We start from the raw sequence: 25,372 nt of genomic DNA, 5'->3' as shown, positions 1-25,372 counted from the left end.
CAATCTGGGCCATTACTGAGTAATTACTGAGCATTTGAAGGGTCCATCCTTCAGTGAGCATGAACATACACTTCAAAGTGCAGATGTGCTCTCAAGTGCACTCATTAGTTTATCCGGGTCAGATACAGTGCTGGTGAAACCATGGTAAAGGGGGTATCCTCTTGCTGGGAAGACCACCCTTGGCTCTGTTCTAAGGCTGCAGCCTCTCCATTAAGGCCCACAGCAGCTTGTTATAGTTCTGTGGGAGGGGTTCCTCACTCTAACAAATCCAGGGTTGAATGCTACTTTCTGAGCCTCAATTCCTGCATGAGTGATTTCTGCACAAGGTAACCTGGAAGCTCGTAGACAGGTCCTCAGGGACAAAAAGAGGCCAGGTTCTGCAAAGCTTTGACCTTTAAATGTGCCAAATGAATATCAGGTGCTCAACAATATCACTAAAATAATTTCTCTCATGGGGAGGGCAAATACAGGGGTGGTTAGCACGGTAGGAAGAACACTCAAAAAAGTGAAGAGTATGAGGAGGGGGAAATAAGTGTTCTTTCCTACAGTTGTCACTGTAAGGAAGGCCTTTAACTGTCAAACACAGCAAGCAGAGCATACTTGTTGAGTCAGATAAGGTGGACTTGAGTGCCCACTTATCCCATGAAAAGCTATAGTGTCATTGGTAAATCTCTGAAGGAGGGGATTTGATGTCCATTTCTTTAAGGTACCTGCCAAATATGATTCCAGGTTATAATTACTTGAATCATTTCAAATCGTGTCTAACTTAGCAAATGAGATGCCAAGAGCCATGTGGATTTTTGGTAGACAGTACAGACTTCTTAAAGGGAAAGTTATAACGCTCTATATAAACATCATGTATTAATCAGGACAACTCACTTTCAGTAGTTCAAAATTGTGCAAATATATTATGTATACATACACAGACAGACACACAATACACACACCGTGTTTTCCTGAAACAGCTTCATCCATGATCAACTCCTAGAGGTTCTTTTTTTTTTTTTTAACATTTTTTTATTGATTTATAATCATTTTATAATGTTGTGTCAAATTCCTAGAGGTTCTTAGAAGACAATCTGGATAACAGCCATCACTCTGAAGGCCACCTTACCTTAAATAAATCTGCAACTATTCCATAATCAGCCACTTGAAAAATTGGAGCTTCTGGGTCTTTGTTAATAGCCACAATTATCTGTGAAACAAAAACAAAGAGTTTGGCCTTTATTAAGAAAACATATCACACAGATTGATGGTTCTATTCTACCTTCCCTAACAACAAATTTATATTCTTAAAAATGTCCACTAAATAAGATGAGTTTGATTCATTTGTGCCAATATTGTAAATTTAGAAATTTCTGGGTTGGAACATAACAAAATCATATTCCACACCCCCCCCATCATTGCAATATTAAAAAGTGTTTCAAATCATTATTTTCTTTAAGGTCTTTTCTGACTTACAAAAAAAATGTTTCATATAAGTAACAAATCAGAGGAGAGGATTCTGGGAAGATGGCCAAGTAGGAAGCATCAGGAAACTGTCTCCCCACCTACACGACAACTGAACTGGCAAAATCTTTCTAATGTCACCATTTTAGAACCCTGGAGTCTCTTAAAGGTTTGTAACTTCCAGAGGAAGACCTGCACAGTAAACTGCAGCTCTTAGCCCAATAGTTGCTATGCATCCCCCACACCGAGCCCTGGTGGCAGGCACCTGTGCACATGTTCCTGGAGCAAACTGCATAGAGCTTAGAGGACCCAGTCCTCCAAACATTGGAGATCTGTGCTCTGATCACAGAATGCTGCTCCTCATCACAAAGATGCCAAGAGGAGGGTGGCTATTGCTGTTGCACCTCCTCCATTGTTCATGCCCTTCCTCCTCCAGTCAGGATTATTTCCAGGGGATTTAAAGAGTCAATGCACTCTTTCTGTCCCGACTTCATTTTCCTCTCTTCCCCCTTTTGGGACCCACACACTAAAGAGTAGGACATTCAAAAGAAACTGCATACATGGGGGAAACTACAAAGTGACCACACATGACCAGGAAAAGGGACAGGCTCAGAAAAGACCTAAGAAGACCTGAATTTTATTCTTCAAGTTAATCCCTGCCACAGAGACAGCCTATAACAAAAAAACCAAAACAGAAACAAACAAAAAAAAACCCAAAATGCCACCAAAATAAACAAAAACAATAGCAACCCCCTACCCCTGCCGCAGCACAACCTGGGGAAAGAGGAGAATCTAATTTCCACAGATACCACATAATAAGATTCAAACGTCTAGTTTTCAACAAAAAAATTCACAAGACATATAAAGAAAAAGGAAAGTATGGCTCACTCAAAGGAAAAAAATCAACAGAAACTATCCCTGAAAAAGACCTGATAGAAGATCTACTAGACAAAGACTTTAAAATAACCATCTTAAAGATGCTAAAAGAATAAATGGAAGATGTGGAGAAAGTCAAGAAAACTATGTATGAACCAGATGGAAATATAAAGAGACAGAAAACCTAAAAAGAAACCAAAAAGAAATTCTGGAGCTGAAAAGTACAAAAACTGAAATAAAAAACTCACTAGAGGAACCCAAAGGCAGAAGAATCAATCTGAAGATAGGACAATGGAAATTACCAAGTCTGAAGAACAGAAAGAAAAATGATTTAAGAAAAGTGAACATAGCCTAAAGGACCTGTGGACCACTATCAAGCAGACCAAAATACTTATGGTGGGAGTCCCAGAAGGAGAAGAGAAAGAATATTTAAAGAAATAATGGCTGAAAACTTCCCAAATCTGATGAAAGACACAAATACAAATACCCAAGAAGCTCAGCAAACTTCAAGTAAGATGAACTCAGAGACCCACATCTGAGACACATTATAATCAAACTTTCAAAAGCCAAAGGTAAAGAGAGAATTTTTAAAACAGGAAGAGAGAATTGACTTATTACATACAAGGGATCCTCAATAAGATTACTGGTAGATTTCACACCAGAAACTTTGGAGGCCAAAAGGCAGTGAGCTGATATATTCAAAGTGCTGAAAGAAAAAAACTGTTGATCAATAATTCTACATCCATCAAAATGTCCTTCCAATGACTTTTACAGAAATTGAAAAACCCATCCTGAAATTCGTATGCACTCTCAAGGGACCCAAAATAGGACATACAGACCAATGGAATAGAAGAGAGAGCCCAGATATAAACCCTCACATACATGGTTGAATGATTTTTGACAAGGGTATCAAGATCATTCAATGGGGAAAGGATAGCCTTTTCAGAAAAATGGTGTTGGGAAAACCGAATATCCACATATAAAAGAATGAAGATGGCCTCTTACCTAACATCATATAGAAAAACTAACTCAAAATGGATCAAAGATTTGAACACTATATCTAAAACTATAAAATCTCGGATGAAAAACATAGGGTAAAAGTTGCATGATGTTGGTTATGGCAATGATTTATTGGATATTATATCAAAGGCACAGACAATAAAAGAAAAAACAAACTGAACTTAATGGAAATTTTAAAAATTTGTGGATCAAAAAAGCACTATAACAGAGTAGAAAGGTAACTCAGAGAATGGGAGAAAATACTTGTAAATAATATAACTGATAAGGGATTAATATACAAAGTACATTAGAAAAAAAACAACTACTAGCTGGGAGGGAATAGCTCAAGTGGTACAGTGCATGCTTAGCATGCATGAGGCCCTGGGTTCCATCCCCAGTACCTCTATCAAAAACAAACAAACAAACCTAATTATCCACCCCCCCCCAAAACTACTAAACTCAACAACAAAAAACAACCTGATTCAAGAACTGGACGAATGACCTGAATAGCCACTTTTCCAAAGAAGATACACAAATGGTCAATAAGCACATGAAAAAAGGCACAACATCACTGATCACTTGGGAAATGCAAATCAAAACTACAATGAGATAACACCTCATACCCATTAGGATCGCTACTATCAAAAAAAAAGACAACAAGTGTTGATGAGGGTGTGGAAAAACAGAAACCTTTGTGTATTGTTGGTGGGAATGCAAAACGGTACAGCTGCTGTGGAAAATGTTATGATGGTTCCTCAAAAAATTAAAAACAGAATTACCCTATGATCCATCAATTTCACTTCCGGATATATACCCAAAAGAATTGCAAATAGGATCTTAAAAACATATTTGTACACCCATGTTCACAGCAGCATTACTCACAATAGATAAAAATGGAAAGCAACCCATGTCCGTCAATGGATAAATAGATAAACAAAATGTGTTATATATATTAAATGGAATATTATTCAGCCTAAACATGAAGGAAATTCTGACATATGCTACAACATGGATAAACCCTAAGGACATTATGCTAAGTGAAATAAGCCAGTCACAGAAAGACTAATACTGTATGATTCTATTTATACGAGGTATTTAGAATAGTACAAAGCACAGAGAAAGAAGTGGAACTGTGACTGCCAGGATCTGGAGAGTGCAGGGGGAGAGATTGGGAAATTATTGCTTAATGGGTATAGAGTTTCAGTTTTACAAGATGAGAAGAGTTCTGGAGATGGACAGTGGTGATGGGTGCACACCATTATGAATGTATTTAACACCACTGATAATGCGTACACGATGCTTAATTACACACTTAAAAATGGTTAAGATACTAAATTTTATGTTATGTGTATTTTACCACACAAAAATAAAATTTTAAGTGCAGTGTACCAAAAAAGTTGATTTTCTATATATAAATTACATCTCAATAATGTGACTTAAACGAATCAAATATAACTGGGAAGTTTTGCAGGTCATCGAAAATTTTTAGATACACTAAATAAAAACCATGGATGAAAAATTAAGTAACTTATTTTACATTTGGTGTGCTTCATCCAATAAGATAGTTCTATTAGAAGTCTACTTTATCAAATCATCAGGAGACACGTATTATGATTATAGTCAATCCCCAGCTTATTTCACTTATAAAATAATTAATGTTTTCTAAATCCTATTAATAATACATAAATTTAAAGTTATGAATATAAATGTTAGATTTCAACTTTAAAAAATAACAAATCCATACCCCAATTCACAGCCTAAATAGCTCAGATTATATATCCTCCACATACTGCATTCCATTTAGTATTTTTAAATTATTTTCCTGGGTCTCCTGTTAGAATACGAAGGTTAACTATTTAGTCAGCCTGTTAGTAAAGATGAACTTTAAAAAGTTTAAGTCCTGATATATGCAGAAAATAAATGTAATAAAACAAATTACCACATCTCCTACAAAAACTACCAAAAAGTTCCTTTTATCACCCATAAAAATTTTAAATGTAAAAGGTTATAAAGACAGATCAGGAACAGATTAAGGAGAAACAGTCACTAAAAAGGGTGCTGGGTTTACCATTATTCTATTAACAACAGATTTATTTATATACTTCAAATAGTTTGGTATTCCCCATACATGCTCTTAACACCACTGCAATTAATGTAAAATTAAGAGTTTTGACTCTATCATAGTGTTATTTTAATAGACAGATTATAATAATTCAAGTCTCTGAAAGCAAAATTAGGTTTCTCCTGCTTATTACTCTATCTCATGAAAACAGGTGGAACACATTTTTAAAGTATTTTGATATAGTCTGACTTAAAATGTAGGCTATATGACATATGCTTAATTTCCCTAGAGTGGCCTCGAGGAGCCCCTCAAAGAGATAGGCAGAATATACCAGAATATCTGAGACTGGAGTACAGTGTAGTCCAGGTAACTATCGATCCAGAGTAACATGCCATATATATTAAAGTGTGGTCAGAGACAATAAACGATGGTTTCAATATGAGCCTCAAATCCAAAGTCACAAGGACAAACATTTTGAATCACAGGCATTGATTTGCATCGAGGTGTTTCTCTTCTGGGAATATGTAGCCTGCTTCACAGCTACCAGCAGAGATTTATTTAATTAACGATGGTTAATGATTTTCCTGGAGGCCACCTAGTCAAACATCTGACAGTTTAATCATCTGAAAGCTTTTTCATCCTGCTATATAAAAGTTATTTTTAAAGAAAGAGCACATAATTGTGGGAAAGGAACCACTAAAGTATTTAAGAAATACTAAAATATTTAAAGTATTTGGGCTGGTTACAGATTTTCAGATTATAAAAAGAATATTCCTGAAGTATCCACTGTAAATAACTATGATAAAATCTTGCTTGCAATCTAGAGCCCTTTTAATACGTCCTTATAAATTCACACCCTTCTTACCTTACAGATCTTTTAAAGCACAGATTGTATTCAACCATATTAATATGTGTATGGTTCAATTAAATTTCATATTCTTTCAACCATACCACAATGCCAATTAAAACTGCAGCTTATATGTAATGCAACTATCAGATTTAAACCAACCACTTGAATGTTCCTATTTTAGATTAACCAAAATTGCCCCGAGACTCTTGTGTCTCCCACTCAAGATAGTGATGACAGGGACTATGTCTTTTTCATTTAAGCATCCCCAGCATCTAGTACAAAGTACGTGCTAAATAAATATTTGTTGACTGGATGGAGAGAAAAAGTCTTGGCTCAAGTTTATTCTTATGGGTTGCTCCCTAACGGTGGTCTCCTTACTTCAATGGTTCCCTTTTTGCTTTGACATACACTGTCTAGTCCATCTCTCCCCCAATCCAGCCCTGCCGGCATGGAATGAGAACTTCCACCAGGATCATCTTGGCAAGCAGAGTCTTTTATTTGAGAGAAGCTGAATTCTAGGTATGTCTGAACTGGCCCAGCTAAAAATATTTTTTAAGGTTGCTGGTGTTGGGAGTGGCTTTTTTCCCTTTAATGCAGCAATAACATTTCTCCCACTGGCACTGCTGTTTTCAGAACTCAGTGAAGAAACCTGCCATCCAACTGTGAAATCTGACTGATTTTGGGCCAATTCATTTAGAGGTTACAAGGAGGTAGTGCATGCATCTTTTCAAGTTAGAAGTTAAACCTGTTAAAAGTTTTATTACCTTTTATATCAAACTTCCATCTGAATGGATAAAAGCAGGAGTGTCAGAGGCATCTCTGACTTCATGAAGACCAAGTTCATAATTCAAACTGTGCATTGTTATGCATGAATTAACGTGTCATGTTCTGAAATATATGTTCACGGGGTCATTACTTCCAGAGAGTCCAAGTAGCAATAGCAAGCTAAAACCAAGTGTTTCCTCTATACACTGTACTGTTGACAATTACTGAGGTTTTAAGACAATCTAACCCAAAATGTGTCAGTCACGGTTTAGTAACAGCCCAAGCACAGGAGACCTGCTGATTTATGACGGTTGGGACTGTTAGGGGACTAGGGTGAAGCCGTCAGAGATTTAGGCATTAGAACCTCACAAACTAGTTAGATGTCAGAACATCATCACATTATTTTCACCCCACATTTACCATCCCCTGTCAGATCTGAAAGGTATCTGAGAGATCATCCTCCAACACAGCATTCGGCAGACAAAGAACCGAGGTACAAATAGGACGCGTCACATGGTAAATTGGGCAGTGAAGCTGGAATTCAGGTTCAAACCTTTTTCCACGACACAGCATTGCCTCGCCCACCCACTGGCAAGTCTTCAGGCAGTGTACAGTGGCTTATGCTTCTTTCAGTTCCTAGATTTGTGTTAATGTGAATGGTTCAACTACACACACTGTAACTACATGCAAACATAATACTATGAAACTGAAATTTTAAAACATGAAAACTTTGCCTCTTAGCATCATTATTGTTGTGTAGTTTGTTACCTTGCTGTCTTTCATTCCTGCTAAATGTTGGATGGCTCCAGATATTCCTACGGCAATATAAAGTTCCTGGAACAAAAGACACCACATCGTTAATGTGCATTACTCTATTACACCTTCCAAAGTATTCGCTACTAGCAAGTCAAATCTTAAATCAGAGATATTTTAAATAAAATAGATGTAATCTATATTACTTAAATTATGCTTCTCTTCCTAATCTCCCTAACTCATAGCCCTCCTTTCCCTCTGAATAACTAACTACAGTAGTGGTATAATAATAAATATGTGGATAATGAGAACTGTTGGGCATTAACTGTGTGTCAACTGCTGTGCTAAGCATTTTACATCAACTGTTTCACTTAATCTCACAATTTCCTGTGAGGCAGCACTTTTTATCTGTGCTTCTTATTTGGATATCACACTTCAACTAACCACTTGGTATGTATCCATTCACAATATACACACACTGCATATTAACATATACACTTAATACATATTAAAATATTTCCTGACTTAGTTGTTTGCCTTCTCACGGATATTTGTTGAAACAATCATTAGGATATATTTATTACGCTTTATATTTAGAAAAACCAACAATACAAATCAGTCTTAAGAGGTTCTAAACACACACACAATCTCCTTAATAAAAAACAACAAATTCTCAGAGGCACAGACCGAACCTAACACGAGGGCCCACTGCACTGCAGTTCCTAAGCAGACGTTGACAATATTTGCACCTCATCCCCTCCACACTCTGCCCCCGCTAACTACAAAGGGAATGACGACTGACTGCTGCTCTCTCTTCCTTTATCTAAAAATTTTAAAGTATCCATGTTTGAACATTAAAACTTATCATTGTGGAAAACTGATTTAATAAGTGCTTAATTAAAAGAGCTTAGCTGCTCTATTCTGTCAGCTAGGGATAATTAAAGCTTCAGCTGAAAAGTTTTTCCCACACATAAACTGAACTAGCAAGTCCTGGCTTGGGTAGTGGGTGCAGCTACCATGTAACCAGACAGACACTACACCCCTGTCACAACCAACAGTGAAGTCTCTCCTCACTATGAATAATGCGGAAGGCTCTGTCACACTTAATTTTATTATAGGCAGCTGCTTTAAAGTCAATGACAGTGTCAGGTGGTCCCATTTTGTTTTCTGCACTGCCACATAATCTAACAAATGCTCACCCAAAAATAAGAGAGTATTTCAACTAGGATCTGAGATTAATGTCTTTGCTACCAAATGCTATGATTTTTCATAACACCTAAGTGTGTGTGGCCATATACAAGTCAAACCCCCCACCTTTCAGTTTCCCCAATTATAAACAGAGGAGGTACAGCCCCAGCATTGGAGCTTTTAGAAAGAGCTTCCCAGGATGCTCTAATGTACAGCTAGAGCTGAGAACCACTAAAACAGATGATCCTCAGCTCTTGTGCAGCTTGAAACCTATAACTCTATCCAGCACATTGATGGTACATCCCAGGGTCTTATCTTTAAAGGCATGAAGTGTCCACTGCTTCTAGGGAGCAAGATACCTCTGTGTACCCTAGAAAAGGAAACAAACTAGTTCCCAGTGTGAGTTATCAGCTAAAAATGAACTGGGCTTATTTTTTGATTCAATTTGCTCTACAGTTACCATCAAAAGCCTGAAGATAAGAAACAGCAATTTGGCCTAAAGAGACTGAGTCTTAGGGTGCGGAGGTATACTGCGGAAAGTAAAATGCATGGGTGAGGATAAAAGGAATCCCATGCTCCAGAATTCTATCTTAAATGTATCAAATTTGTCAATTATGGCCATCCTCAATTGGACAAAGGCAGTAAGGCCCGTCATTATCCTGTCTTATCAGACATGAACCCTTTACATGAGTGGTAAACAAGCTTTTTTCTTTGAAAAAGCACCACTATTTTCCATTGAAGATTTTACAGGTAACACTAATTGATAATTTTAACATCATTTCAATTTCTGACTAGCATTTCTTTCATGAAAGAATACTTATTAAATTATTAACCAAAATATACTTACTAAATCCTACGTTCAGGAAAACCAGGCCAAAAAATTCTATGAAAAGATTTTTAAAGCAAGTTGTTTAGATAGACACTTGTCTCACTAACCACTCTTCTAAGTATATTCTTAAAGCAAGTATTGGAAAGGATCAATAGCTCTGTAAGCGAGTCTTTCTGACATACATGTCTACATTAAAATTCAACAAGTCTTAAAAGCCTCTCCATTTGCATTATAAAACACCAATAAAAAATGCTGATTCACTCTGGCACTAAACGTCAACATAAATATGATACAAATGAAATTTGCTTTAAACCCCCGAGAAATGAATACTGTTGACTTTAACCATAAATGTCACTAAGGAAATGATACATTCTGGGCCAAATGAAACCAAAGGCAAGTTGTTCCAGGGTCATCCCCACCTTTCTGACCAGTACAAATTGTCCAAATAGATCCACGTGACCCACAGGACCTTGCTTTTACTGTCTTGCAAACATGGTTCCCTAAATAAATATAAAAGCTTTGAAACAATAGACCAGAACAAGCCCTGAGATTTTGGCTGCTGTTCTGAGATCTGATTGCACTCTCAGGCAGGAAGAAAGGCTTTTTCCTTCTTTTTTAAAAAACATGTACAGGCAATTAGACTAATATCATAGGATGCTTCCTCATGGTTCAGAAAGCATTTTTGTATTTCAATAATAATAATTAGTATGTACAAAATTCCCCACAGATGCTAATTTATGGAGTACTTTAGACACCACTTCACAACATAACAAGGCAATCCCTGCCCTGAGGCACTTTCCTTCTAAATCAGATAGTAAGTAAGATAATTTGGAGAGAAAATGAGAGACGTTGGAGGGGAGAACAGCAATTAAGGGTTCAAAAAGAGGTGGGATTAAAGAAAGGAACAGACACAGAGGAAGAAGGGGCAGTCCTGGAGAGAAAACTCCTAGTAGCCTTAGCAAAGGGAGGAAATCTGGAAGAGAGCTGGTAGCAGTCTGGGCTGGTCACTGTGCAATTCAAGAATGGGACTGGTGCGAAGTAAAGCCTCTGAACGGTAAGAGAACTAGAGGTTATTCTGAAATACGAAGACGGGACAGCACCTACTTCAGCAGAAACAAGGACCAGCAGAAGAAACCACACATCCCTCTTCCTTTGCCAAAATCTTTTTTTAAAAAGACTACAGCTTAGATTCATCCAAAGAACTCAGAGGCAGACAGCTAAATTACTTCAGAGTGCGCTGAGATAGAAACAGAAACAGGCATTGGAAACTGCTGCACCCAGCGCAGTTTACCAGGTTTTGCAGGAAGAGCATGTTACTGTGGTTACAAACCTAGGCTCTGGAGTCTCACTGCCTACGTTTACATCACAGGTCAGCCACCTGACAGACTCGTGACCATAGGCCAATTTTTCAGCCTCTCTCTGCCTCAGCCTGCTCATCTGAAAAACTGGAGTTACAAGCAGCCCTACTTCATGGGGTTGCTGGGAGGTTTTAGTCCTTAGCATAGCATCTGGTTTCCCAAGACACTGCTGTGCCACTCATGAGTTGAGGTTTGCTCAAACACTGATTTTCTCAGCCCACTAGGTGGCCAGTGGGCTCCGGAGGTGGTCTCAGGACTACCACGTACAGCTGAGCAGGCTGCACACTGAACAACTCTGGAGGGAGGGATCATCCATATCATAGCCATTTTAGATCTGCATTTTTATTACAGTAATCTTCCAACAGATGGCAGTAAAGTAACTTGAGAAAGGGATACTTTTTTCCTAATTCATACAAGAGTTGCACGTACTAGGAGAAGGGCAGGGCAGCCAGAATCCCCTGTGCGCAAACACTGTCATTTTCTAAGGATTCCACAACAGGAAACAGTGAGAGGCACTGGTTAACTATAGTTGTACTGTTGTTGGACCTTGCAGACAATTCAAAGACAACTAACTGTCCTGTGTCCTCAAGAAGCTCAATCTAACAACATAGGTTAAGGTAAGATCATAAAAATCTGTAATCCAATACACGAAAAAAAAAGAAAGTGTGATAGAACTCTGGTCTCTCATGCAAACCCTTACTTTCTGTTCCTGCCACTGAGGAGCAGAAAGGCCTTTGGAAGCAGAGAGCAGTCCAGGGGATGACAGTGCCTGTAGTCATCTCTATCCTCGCCAAGCAGAATTCCACTTCTGCAGCCAGTCCCATCTGTTCCTGCTCCCTTAGTCCTTCAAACAAAACAAGCTTTTAAAAGCAGGTTCTATTGGTCCTAGTTTGATGACAAACCTGTATGTCTGAGAACAGAAAGACCAGAATAAAATCTTAATATTTCTACAGAAATCTAACCAACCTGTGGAATCAACATGGTCAGAGTATTCTCTGGTGGATGATTTGGGTTTTGGCTGCTTTCTTCAGAAAGTATGTGCTAACATCACTCCTGCTGTACCCAAACCTTGTACAGGAAATCTGGAATTTCAAGAGGCATTTCTGAGTCCTACTCTTCAGAGGATTTTAGTGCAGGAGCTAAGGAGAAAGCTGTTTCTAACTTGCACACTGTGAGTTTTGCTTAATACTGTTAAATCCAAGAGATACACAAAATAATACGAGCCACATAATTTAACATTTTCTATTAGCCACATTAAATAAAGTAAAACAAAACAGGTGAAACTAATTTTAATAATATCTCAGTTCAGACTAGCCACATTTCAAGTGCCCAATAGCCACATGCAGCTCAGTGGTTACAGTGCTGGACAGCATAGACCCAAGAGAATTTTAGAATAAGCTAAAGAGGAGCCTTACTGTAGGCTCTATGAGCAACAGTGGAATACGGTCTGATAGTAGGTCTCAAGATACAGTGACATCAGTCTCTGTGTCAGCTTTGCTTGTATTGGCTCAGAACAAGATTATTTATAGGTTATTCAAACTCTGTGAGAACCAAAAAGGAAAGTCAGCAGTGCGACAAAGCTGAAGCCTAGTATGAGAGGCAGCAAGATTAAACAAGAGAGCAGCCAAAAGACAGGCACAGATAGATGGCAAAAATCCATCAATTTTCAGGTAGGGTGGACTAAAAGCAGACGAAAACTACTGGTCTAATATAGTAAATTTACACTCTGAAAAGAAACTATCAAATTTCATTCTCTAGTAAGATTTTTTTCCCTTAAAATTCTAGAAGGACCTGAAAAACTGACACTTCTCCAGAAAAAATACAGACAACTTTGGAGATTTTTGTGGGTTAGGTTCCAAACCACTGTAATAAAGCAGATATCGCAGTAAAGCTAGTGACAGGAATTTTTTGGTTTCCTAGTGCATACTGTATTGCTCAAAAATGCTAACCATCATCTGAGCCTTCAGTGAGTTGTAGTAATAACATCAAAGAACACTGATCACAGATCACCATATATATAAAATAAGATCAGAGAGAGATGGGCTCAGATCCTAACTCTCCCACTTAACTGTGCTCTGAGGCAAGTTACATAACCTCTGAAAGGCTCAATCTCGTTAAGAGTAAAATGGAGATAATACCTGCAGCTGACAGGACTGTTGTGATTATTCAATACAATGCATGTGAAATAATCTAAATACGATAATTACTATCAATGCTATTATTATTATTACTGAGTGATCATTGAAACTTTAAACTAGAAGGCATAAGACAGCCAACTACCATATAAATTCCATTTTAATCTACTTGAGTAGTTTATTACTATTTTAACAGTAATAATAACCATTACTATATCAAGAGAAGTTGTTATTTAACTTGATACAATTTTTCTGGGATAATGTATTGGGAAAATTTCTTTTCATTGATACCTGTTAGTTTCGCTTCTGCACTTAGCACTAGCTATAAAGTTAGAATTTCTGCCCAACCTTCTACACAGTGATGGCTGGCCTAGGAAGTTGAGATTAATTTTTTTTTTTTTTTTTTTACAAAATTCTAATCTTTGTACAGGGATACACATCCCAGATACAGGCACCAAGACATACCAAACTGATCATATGAAAATACATGTGAAGTTGAAATTACACGACTATTATAAACTCATACATTCACTTTTTTTTTTCCTGGAATTGGAACAGTATTCTGCCTGCAGCAACTTCAGATCTGCTTTACTTTAAACAAAGTAGAAAGGAAAGATTTAAACATTTACTTTTTTGTTTATATGAAATATGAATATGAGTGGAGTGGTTAAATCTGGAGCTTTCAGAACAGAAAAACCAAGCCAATATTGCTTCATCTTTTTAAAAATCAGGTTTATAATTTCTCTTCTACAAATAGTCTCCTTTTCTAGATAGAGTTGGGGGAGGAACATACAAAATTACATTTCTTCAAAGATAAAAAATCTTTAAGACATTAGATAAGTAGTTCTAACTAGAATTCAGACAGCCAATGTTACGTGCCCAATAACAATACCCCTATGCCTGCCTCAGACAGGGTAACACTTTTATGAAGTGTTACATGCTCTCTCCACCTTGTTTACTGAGAAGACTACAGAGGCATGACCTTAAACAGCAACCATTACAGCTAAAACACAACACACATATACAAGACAAATGCCAGGTTAGGAGTTAAATGGAATTTATCATCTCAAATAATGAACGTCTCTTTGAGAAGCAGATTAACCCAACTGTATTTTCTAATTACTGCAAATCTCCTGTTCATTAATATTGCTGTATTTCATCCTGCTGCCCATTTAAAAGGCCAAACTATTTCTTCTGTTTGCCAAATTGTGTTTAACTCTCTTCTCTTTTTGGAAGAGGCCTCAAAACGCAAAGCACAACTATCTGTGGCTCTTTTCTCAAACAGCTCTCTGCCTGTATTATGAAACTCTCAGGCAGGATTATGGCTAAACTGAGTTTTACATGAATGGACAACTTCACCCATACTCTTGGTTTGAAGCTGAAAGTACGTCCCATTCATCAGACGATGCTCCTACAGTAGCACTAGCTCGGGTTTTACCAGGATTCAAGATTGCACACTCCTCATCACAATTTTACATGAATTGTCTCTGATATGCCAGTAACCACTCTCTGCTGTACATACATTATCTCACTGAACTACAACAGTAACTCTTAAGGGGTGGAAACTCTTCTCATTTTATAGAACAGAAAGCACAGGGTCAGGCAGGCTTGGCGGGCTGTTCAAAGTTATACACACCTAGTAAAAGGCAGGCTTCTTAAAGCAAAGTCCTTTGATTTTAAATTCAGTACTTTTTCTGCTACACCACAAATAACTTAATATTGTGACAGTACTAGTAACATGCTTTAATTGAAGTCACTACTCTATTAAAAGACCAGTAAACATATTTATCTTAGAGAAAAACCATTAAAACAAGATCATATGGACAGTTAACATAAGTTTATATGTGAAAAAACACCAATTTTAGCTAACATTAGTTTTTATCCCATGTTATTAGAAGTATCAGTTGGTACATTAGCTCTGAGTTCCTTATCCTGAATAAGGATGTAAGCTACACCCTTCAGATTTATCTAATGACCACTTGTACATCAACTGGAATGTCTTTAATGCAAACCCTCCACACAAATGCACTAGCTACAAGGCCATCAAGGGGGCTGACAGAAGAGGCAAGTCTCAGAAATTATTTCTTGTTTGTTGTTGTTCTTGTTTGTTTCAATCTACAATCAACCCAAAAACTAACACTTTGGATAAAAACTTTGACCTGGCTTTTAATGAAGCCAATATCTGGTTCCAAATAACTATTAATGGAAAAGGTCTAGAAGCAAAGCCAGAAAACTCATTTAGAAGAAAAGCATCAGTGTTAATCTAGCCTCCAAAGATTTCTCACAGCTCAGTAGATGGACTTGGTGCTTATCAGGCAGAGAATATGCAGATTAGACTTTTTAGTCAAAGATTCTTCAAAATACTAACTTCACCCTTAGATATGAGTTCCTCCATATTCTTTCTACTGGCCCACTTTTTTCACCAGGAGAAGCCAAGTAAATGTCGTCTTCACAACTAGCCAAGTTATAATATGCCCAAAACAGATGGTAATTTATACTACCAGCATCACTTCACTACACACCTCACTATTTTTGTTCAAAATGTAAATTTAATAACCCAGTTGCTCAAATACACAGTTAAAAGATTTCTTAAAAAGACATTAACTATATTGTGACTTACAATTCAAAAGTTTAAATATAAACCAGAAAATGTATAATTTCAGCTCCTGACCTTCTAGTACTGTTTTTAATTGTAGGTTTTGATTACATAGGATGTATAGCACCTGAAATAAGTTTTTCTTAAGAAAATATTTTTACAATAAAATATAAAATTTAATATTTAGCTATTCTGCAATTAAATGCTTAGCATTTAATTTAATTAGCTTCTATACTAATTCATACATTTTCTACTGTGGAAAAATATTCCTCAAGTATACCTGGAATGACAGAAAACCAAGTGTATTGTTAAACAAAATTATTATATAAAATCATTCAGCTGATTAAATTACATTGAAATATTTGGGCACATGACATCAAAATACTTAGATATATAATCAGTCTATTACAAAGCTTTGCATTTTAGCATATTAAATAAAAAGTTTGACTATAAAATGATTTTGTTTATCAGTAAGTTCTTTAACTGATCCAAGTCAGTTAGAACATGCAAAATTTATTTATATATATATATATATATATATATATATATAAAATTTTGGAGTAGTAAGGAATCTCTAAGATTATCTATAGAATCTTTTTATTTTATCAATGAAAAAAATAGAGGCTTCAGGAAACAAGGCTGGCACTAGAAACTGATTTCCAAGTACTATTCTTTTCACTCACCACACTGCCTCTTTCCCCAAATTACTAAGGCAGCCATTGCTTCTGCACGGCCTTTTCTAATGATTATTTAATCTAAAATTATTAAGATAATTTATATGCCAAGAAGCTCATGAAAGCTACAAAGTAGCCAGAGGGAAATAGTTTGAAGCCTCCTCAAAAAGCTAGACACAGAATTACCATGTAACCCAGCAATTCCACACCTAGATATATACCCAAATAACTGAAAACCAGAACTCAAACAGATATCTGTATGTGAGTATTCACAGCAGCATTATTTACAACAGCCAAAAGGTGGAAACAAGACAACCCAGGTGTCTATCAACAGATAAATGGATAAACAAAATGTTTATGGAATATTACTGAAATATTTTGCAGGCATACAAAGGAATGAAGTTCTGACACATGGTACAGCATGGATGAAATCTGAAGACATGCTAAATGAAGTTAAGACCGTTACAAAAGCATAAATATTGTATCATTCTACTTTTATGAAACATCTAGCATAGGCAAAATCACAGAAACAAAGTAGACTAGGGATTACCAGGAGCTGGGGTAGGAAGGAATGGGGAGCCATTGCTTAATGAGTATAGAGTTTCTGTTGGGGTGATGAAAAATTGTGGGTATAGACAGTGGCGGTGGTTCCACAACATTTTGAATGCAATTAATGCCACTTAATTGTATACTTAAAAGTGGTCAAAATGGCAAATTTCGTTACATTTTACCACAATTAAAAAAAAAAAAAACATTAGAAAGTCATTGCCCTGACAGAAACCTTCCGACAATTCTCCCTCTTCAAAACACTTAATTCTAAAATCTCGTGGATTTGACAATTATCAAAAGTAAATAGTTCAACATGTTAAAAAAAATAATCGGGGATAACAGGTACAGGATTTATACGAATTCTTTATACTATCTTTGCAATTTTTCTGTAAATCTAAAACTGCTCTAAGAAAATAAAATTTATTTTTAAAAAAGGCAAGTAGAGCCGTGACATTCAGACTAAGTCACACAAGGAACACCTGGAGCTCCTCTAAGTTACAAGGATTTGAGTAGAGCTAATAATGTGGAAAAGAAAGTCCTGTGAGAAATAATAGATTTACTATTCATCCAACCTAACTAGAGAGCCTCTAAGTAATCTCATTTAAAGGAAATGGAAAACATTCTCCTGTCCCAAATACCATTCTTCAGACTAAGTTTATCAGGCTAAGTTAATGTCAATATATAATTATATTAAACTAAGTTATTAAGATGTTCTTTTATACAAGATCTTAGTACTCACATCCTTGGCCCTAAAGTAAACACAAGGATTAAATTACATATGCTAAATGACCAATTATCCATAAATAAACATTTCCTTCCAGCACAGTGTCTTATGTTCTCTGACCTTCATGTGCATGTTTATTTTATCTGAAGTTATACATGAGAAAAGTTAACTTTCATATGAAAGAACCAAAAACACAGAATACGAAATTTAGAATAGTTTTATTCAAGTTGCCACACCAAGATAACTACAAAGATTCAGTGTCTACTCTTATTAATTTTCATGCCAGCTGTTAAATTAGACTGATCATCTAAAGACATGTCAATTTATCCTATCAGTGACATATTTTTAAAAAGTTATAATATATGTGTAAAGATCTTCTTCAAAACTTACAAATTTTCATTTTATATACAAAATGGTAATGGATAAAAAACTTCACTGATATTGGACCTCTGAAATAAATGTTCAGAGAAATCACTCTAATAAAAATTAGCCAAGAAAATAAAGCAAAGATACAACTGGAACTTCAAATTACAATTAATTTTTAGCAAATGAGTTTAACTATTGCACAACCAAACTATTTATACATCCAAACCACAGTTTATTCGTGCTACAACTTCTCCTTTGTCATTTTAAGTTTCACTGTAAGGGCTTTGACCATCCAGGCCATGTAATTACCTTTTAGAAGCATGCTTAGGGTGTTTTCTGGACTACAGGTCCATACAGCATCTCTTTTTGTCCTTTTGGGAATAGAACATCAATTGCTTTCAGCTAAATGCACTCACATATGAATATTTTAGTACAATTTAATGCTTCTATACCAACCCCAAAGGAATTGAGCATCAATTTGTGAACACCATTCTCTTGGAGTTAAAAGCCAAGCTGGATAATGCAGTATGAAAGAGGTTGTCAATCTTTAGCTTTTTAGCAAGTCAGAAAAGCAGTCCATAAATTCAGTCCCAGCTGTATACAAATAACTCCATAAAGTTTGTTCATACACGGCCTTTTCAACATTAGTGAATTTTCACAAGAGAACTCAGAAACAAAATTCCTTGTTTCGGTAAATCCTCCAAAAACTGCTTCTTCATCTGGTAACTATTCATCTCATCTTAGAATTATGAATGAATCACTAATCTGTCAGTAAAATACCAAAATACAGACAAAATAATCTACTTCCACTAAGAAAGTACACTATGTGTAAAGACACATTTCCCTGGCAGTAGGTAACAGATTCTTTAATGGTTAGGAAGGTAAAGTTATCAGAAGGGCTTCTAAAAGGTAATCCAGAAAAAAAAGTAAAATGGGAACCACCACTAAATATGCCAACACTTAAAAAAGCCATATTCATTAAATTCTAGTCTTGGCATAAATCTGACATTCTATTAAGCTCAAAAAATATTAATTAATGTGATAACAAAATCCAATCAGACTATCAGACGTCAGTTAAAGAAATAAGAATTCAGTATCTTTTCATGATTTCGAAACAAAAACTCTTAGCAAATAAGAATTTGTAATAGCAACTGTAAAAATAGCTAACTCACAGTCCTTATACTATATACTGGGTGCAGTTTTAAGTGTTTTACATATATTAACTCATTAAATCTTTAGAACTACCATATGAAGCACAGACCATTAGTATCACCATTACACAGTTGAGAAAACTATGGTACAGAGAAGCTAAGTGATTTGGCCAAGGTCACATGGCAAGCAAGCAGTAACACTAAGAGCTGAACTCAGGCAACTTGGCTAGAAGGTCTAGACTGTTAACCACTTTGGATCATTATATGACACTGCCTATTGTAGGGAACTTCTTTAACATCATGACATACCTAGTGGTGAAACTACAATTCCCTTGAAAGTAAGAGGCAGCAATGTTTATCACTACCAATTCTATCCAACAATGTCCAGGGAGTCATGGCTGACATAGCAAGAAATTTAAACAAAATTTCATTATTCCCCAACAATATGACCGTGTATGTACAACAACCAAGAAAAGCTACACATAAATTAATAAGAACAATGTACAAATTATCAGTTGCATTCCTATTTTCCTAAGTACCTTCTTAAAGAAATTATAAACTATCTAAATAAGTGGAAAAATAAAACCATGGTCATGGGTAGAAGACTAAATATTATAAAGACGTCAAACTCTCTCCAAATTAACTACACATCCAATGTTCTTCACTTGAAGAATTTCTGCAATCTGAATATTTATTACAACCTGTACTTTTTTTTTAAGCCCAGATGTCACTATTCAAAAACCCCACACCACTATAATGAATTTGGATTTTCATTAAGGTGCTTATGAATCTGAAAGAGACTGTCCCATTCATTCACAAGTTGTACCTCAGCTATTTTCCTGACAGGATCATATTTTATGTTCACACTGTATAACCACAAGTAATGGGAACACAAGGAGATATCCATTTTGAGACTCTTTCATCTCACTGCTTAATCTAAGGCTTGGATAATGATTCACAGCATCCATTTCTGGAGTCTGAAGAAAAGACTGTTCAACATCTCCAGATCTTGGGACGTGAATGAGAGGCCCTTCACCAGCTCCCCCTACACACCCCCTACCAACTCCACTGAACAGCAGTGCTTCTCTCACCACTCACCACCAAATCTCACCCAGGCAAGTCTTCAACCAGCAAATTATCACTTTTAAATAACCATGGTTATTTATTAGCTGAGAACTATTTGCATCATTGTTTCTTCAGCACATGTTCTTGTTATTTATTCACATACAGTACATGTTTAGAGCAGTGTAGAAGAAATAATTATACTATTGAGTATCACTGCATTCTGTCCAGAAACATATTAAGTAAAGAGTTTAGAGAGTGTGAAATAACTAAAGAATTGGCATTTTAAATGTTTCACATTATGCAGAAAATCTTGGTAGATTCGTATATAGATATTTACATAGAAGATTTTATAATTTGGGAGAAATTATTTAAGGTTTTTGAGTGGACTGGGAACTAGTTATTAATTTTCCTCTTTTAAAATAATAAAATACAGACTTGGGTTCTCTGAAGCTTCAGTATTTACACAATTTCAGGAACATACTAAATTTGGATAAGCTATACCTATATTTCTAATCAAAACTCCTACTCTGGAGCTTGACAAACTAATTCTAAAATTGTGGAGAAAGGTAGAGAGCCAAGAATCATTAAGACAATTCTGGAGAAGAGCGGAAGAGCGGGGTCTTGCCCAACTAGACAATTTTATTACAAAGCCTTAGGTGCAGTATTGGTACAATAATAAACAAGTGACAGACAGGACAGAACTGAGAGCCCAGAACAGACTTCCACATATGCATAAACTTGGTATGTGAGAGGTGACACTGCAAATCAGTGCAGGAGAAGGGAATGTGTAATTAATGATTAGCTATATGAGGAAAAAATTGAACAGTTACTTCATACCAACAACAACAAAATCAAATCAAGTAGATTAGAAACAAAAATGTGAAAATCAAAAGTTTAAATATTTTAAGGAAAAAAATACAAGTTAAAATTATTAGACCCTGTCTTAGGAAAGATTCCTTAAATAAGATACAAAAAGTATGTATCAAAGAGGAAAAAAAGTAAGTTCTACAACATTAAAATTAAAATCAGAATTAAAAGCTTCTGTTTATCAAAAGATATGATGTGAGAAATGAAAAAGCCATACACTGAGAGAAAATATATGCAACACACATAACCAACGAAAGATTAGTATCTAGAATATATTAAAAACCTTCTGGGAATTGATAAGAAGACAGAGACAATTCTATAGAAAAATGGGCAAAAGATATATGAACAGGAAATTCAGGGGTAGGGGGCACGATTTAGCATATGAAAAGATCCCTCACGAGTAGTCAGGGAAAAATAAATAAAACACCAGTGAGATTTCATATCCACAAGACTAGCAAAACTTAAAAAAAAACTGTAGTAAAACAAACATAACATAAAATTAATCACTGTAATCATTGTTAAGTATAGTCCTGGGGCATTAAGTATGTTTGCCTTGTTGTGTAACCATCATCACTACCTATCTTTGGAACTATCATCTATCTCTAGAGCTGCAAAACCTTAAAAAATTGAAAATATCAAAGTTCAGAGATGATGAGAATAAAGGTATATTTTATAAACTGCTGCTAAGTATAAATAACCACTTTGGAAAACTATCTGTCAATATATGGTAAAGCTAAATATTTACTGTAACTAAGCAATTTCACTCTCAGGCACACTTCTCTAGGGACACACTACCATACAAGGAGACATATAAGGATCTTTGTAGCCACATTATTTGTAATAGCAAGAAATTATAGACTACCAAAATAAACATCCATTAATATGAAAATGGTTGAAGCATGATATATTTATATAATAGAATACCACACGAAACACAAATGAAAAAAATGCTACCTGCATTGAAATGAATGAATCTCACAAACAAAACTGACTAAAAATAGGATAAAGAACACATACAGTCAACAGAGTGGGTACAGAGGGAACATATCTCAAAATAATAAAGACCATATATAACTAAATCCAACTAAAACATGGGCTGAGGATCTGAACATTTTCCCAAAGAAGACATACAGATGGTCAACAGGTACATGAAAAGATGCTTAACATCAAAGAAATGCAAATCAAAACCACAATGAGCTATCACTTCACACTTGTTAGAATGGCTAGTATCAGAAGACAAGAGATAACAAATGATGGCTAGGATGTGGAGAAAAGGGAACCGTTGTGCACTGGTGGGAATATAAATTGGTGCAGCCATGATGGAAAACAACATGAAAGTGCCTCAAAAAATTAAAAATAGAACTGCCATATGATCCAGCAGTTTCACTTCTGGGTATTTATCCGAAGAACACAAAAACACTAACTTGAAAAGATGTTCATTGTGGCATTATTTATAATAGCCAAGATACAGCAACAACCTAAGCATCCATCAACGGAGGAATAGATTTTAAAAAAACATCTCACACACACACACACACACACACACACACACACACACACACACACACACACAGGAATATTATTCAGCCATAAAAAAAGAATGAAATCTTGCTATTTGTGACAACATGGGTGGACCTTGAGGGTACCATAATAAATGAAATAAGCCAGACAGAAAGACAAATATCATATGATGTCACTTAATGTGGAACTGAAAAAAACCAAAAAAATCAAGCTCATTGATACAGAGAACAGATAGGTAGCTGCCAGAGACTGGGGGTGGGCAAAATGGGTAAAGGGAGTCAAAAAGGCACAAACTTCCAGTTATAAAATAAGTAAGTCATGGGGATACAATATTTGAAAGTTGCTACAAGAGGAAACCCTGAAAGTTTTTATCAGAAGAAAAATAATTCTATAACCAGACATGATGATGGATGTTAACTTAAAAAAAAAGCATGCTATTAGTGATACAAAGTTTTAAAAAATATACTTTAAAAAAGCTGTGCCTCCCAACTTATTTATATCATGGCACACAGGAAACAATAGTATCTGTACGGTACATGGGGCTAAGTCAACAAGGTTAGTCACAACATTTACTGTTCCAAAAGACTGAGCAGATCAACATCTCAATACACTTGTAAATTACACAGTATTCAAGTTGAAACGTTCAGCTACATATACTGTTTAGGGATCTATAGATGTATGGTAAAAGTAAAAATAAAATGTATTAAAAATCATCATCAAATTTAGGGTAATGGCTCCTTTTGACGGAAGGGAAAGATCCGCATTAAGGGTGGAGTACACAGGGACTTTCAATTGTATTGGGATGCCGTTTCTTAAATTTGGTGGTAAAAATGTAGGTGTTTACTGTATTATTTTATATATATATATATGTCTACACAAATTTTTTAAATAAAAAGAACGGGAAAGTGAATTTAGCAAACATAAGCTATTCTCTCAAAATTAGCAAGAGAGATGAATGGGGTGGTAGCTAGCAGGGAAAGGGAATAGTTATTGGGTGGGCAGACAAAGAATTTTCTTTTTTAAGGTTACAGAAAAAAAGCTAGTAGAGAGAGAGGGGCTCTGGACCCAGGGTATGGTGGTAACTAATGGAATATTACCTCAAAGGAGGTAGGAAGGATGGGATCCAAGGACAGGCAGAGATACTAGATTTAAATAAGAAAAGGGCCACGACTTTCTTTGATACATATAGATAAGGTGGGCTTTTGTTTTATATTGTTTTTTGACTTCTGAAGTAGAATAAGGGAAATGATACTAATTCAGGGGTTGTAAAACTTGGTACAATATGAATGTAGTTGATATATACTAACAAATCAAAATTCAGTTCAGATAGATATTATTTGTGGAAAGTTGTCTGAGGCTATGCAATCCACTAATTTTTTGCTGGACAAGTGGTTTTTAAAATGTGCTCAGGGCCCTAATCACTCTGCAGAGGTGCCACAGAGAATCTCTCAGAACAGGAGAGAGGGAGAGAACTGAGTCGGGAGCACTCCAGGTACACCACCCCACTTCAACTCCACTGCTTCCCACATCACGTATGGGGCTTTCTGGTGAGATTTCACTTGAAGAGGAGTTCTACAACTAAATCACTCACCTGCAATTTTACCCTAGAATAAGCCAGGCCAACAGGCCCAGCAGCAAATAATGTGGCTCCTTATGGAAATGCACTTAAATATTCAGCAACTGGCTGACACTGAGGAACATTAATAAAAAAAACCTACCCTATGAAACTCCTGTCCTATTCATAGTAAAGATATTGTGGAGGATATTACTCAATAGTGTCCTTTTTGTAAGGGCTCAAGGGATAAATACATTTCTTTGATCTTGATACCAGGCCAAATTATGCTTACCATGTGCAATTAGTTTGTTTTTACCTTAGGGACACTGTAAATCAGGACACTGGCCTTGTCTCCCAATTTGAATTGGCTTCTTGAAAATCCAATGCCAAATTTGCAGCCCAGGCCTAGCAAACAGACAGGACCATAAAGAATTTATTTAAAAATCTCTCTCCTACTTTCAACGTATAGCTCCAACCTTCGTCTACCCTCCACCGGAATTTTCTTCAGACCATTCAAAACTGCTACCCAGGCTCCCCTACCCCTCCACAAGAGATACAAGACAGCTTGGCTGCAACAGGTACAGGGGTGGGAAGTAGAGGGAGGAACTAAGAACTATCCCTGAGGGATGCAGAGGGCCTGCCTAAGGCTGAGGCTGAGGCTAAGTGAGAACTGAGCACCAGCCCTTATCACAACCATGAGACTAAAGGCTTAAGAGATAAAACAAGCAAATGCAAAACTTGACCCTAGAATACATTCTGTACTGAGAGGGGAAATATGCTATCATGAACATCAACAGGCTAACTGATAAAACTGGAATATTCCATTAGAACATGGAAAATTGGAATTGGAATATAAACTGATGAAATCCAGATATGGAATGTACTGTACTTTAGTTATGTAAGAAACTATTTCCATTGTTTGGAAATACACACTGAAGTATTTAGAGGTCATGATGTTACTATCAAATAGTTCAGAAAAAAATCTGTGTATACATACACATGCTGTGCTATTTTAATTTTCAACTTTTTATAAGTTTGAA

At 36.1% G+C, this 25,372-nt stretch overlaps 1 protein-coding gene across 1 annotated transcript in view; it reads right to left on the bottom strand.

Annotated features, from left to right (window-relative positions):
- The window catches only part of ETFA (electron transfer flavoprotein subunit alpha), a 61,680-nt gene that overhangs the window by 6,155 nt on the left and 30,153 nt on the right, over positions 1-25,372 (bottom strand). The window contains exons 10-11 of the mRNA XM_006173502.3: positions 7,770-7,835; positions 1,115-1,195 (exon numbers count right to left, since the gene is read on the bottom strand). Of these exons, the coding sequence (XP_006173564.1) occupies positions 1,115-1,195; positions 7,770-7,835 (147 nt within the window). The remainder of the gene's footprint in view (positions 1-1,114; positions 1,196-7,769; positions 7,836-25,372) is intronic.

This window comes from Camelus ferus, chromosome 27 (assembly GCF_009834535.1).
Source record: "Camelus ferus isolate YT-003-E chromosome 27, BCGSAC_Cfer_1.0, whole genome shotgun sequence".
NCBI classification, from domain to species: domain Eukaryota; kingdom Metazoa; phylum Chordata; class Mammalia; order Artiodactyla; family Camelidae; genus Camelus; species Camelus ferus.
Note: the sequence above shows the minus strand (reverse complement) of the source record. Positions and strands in the feature narration are given on the sequence as shown.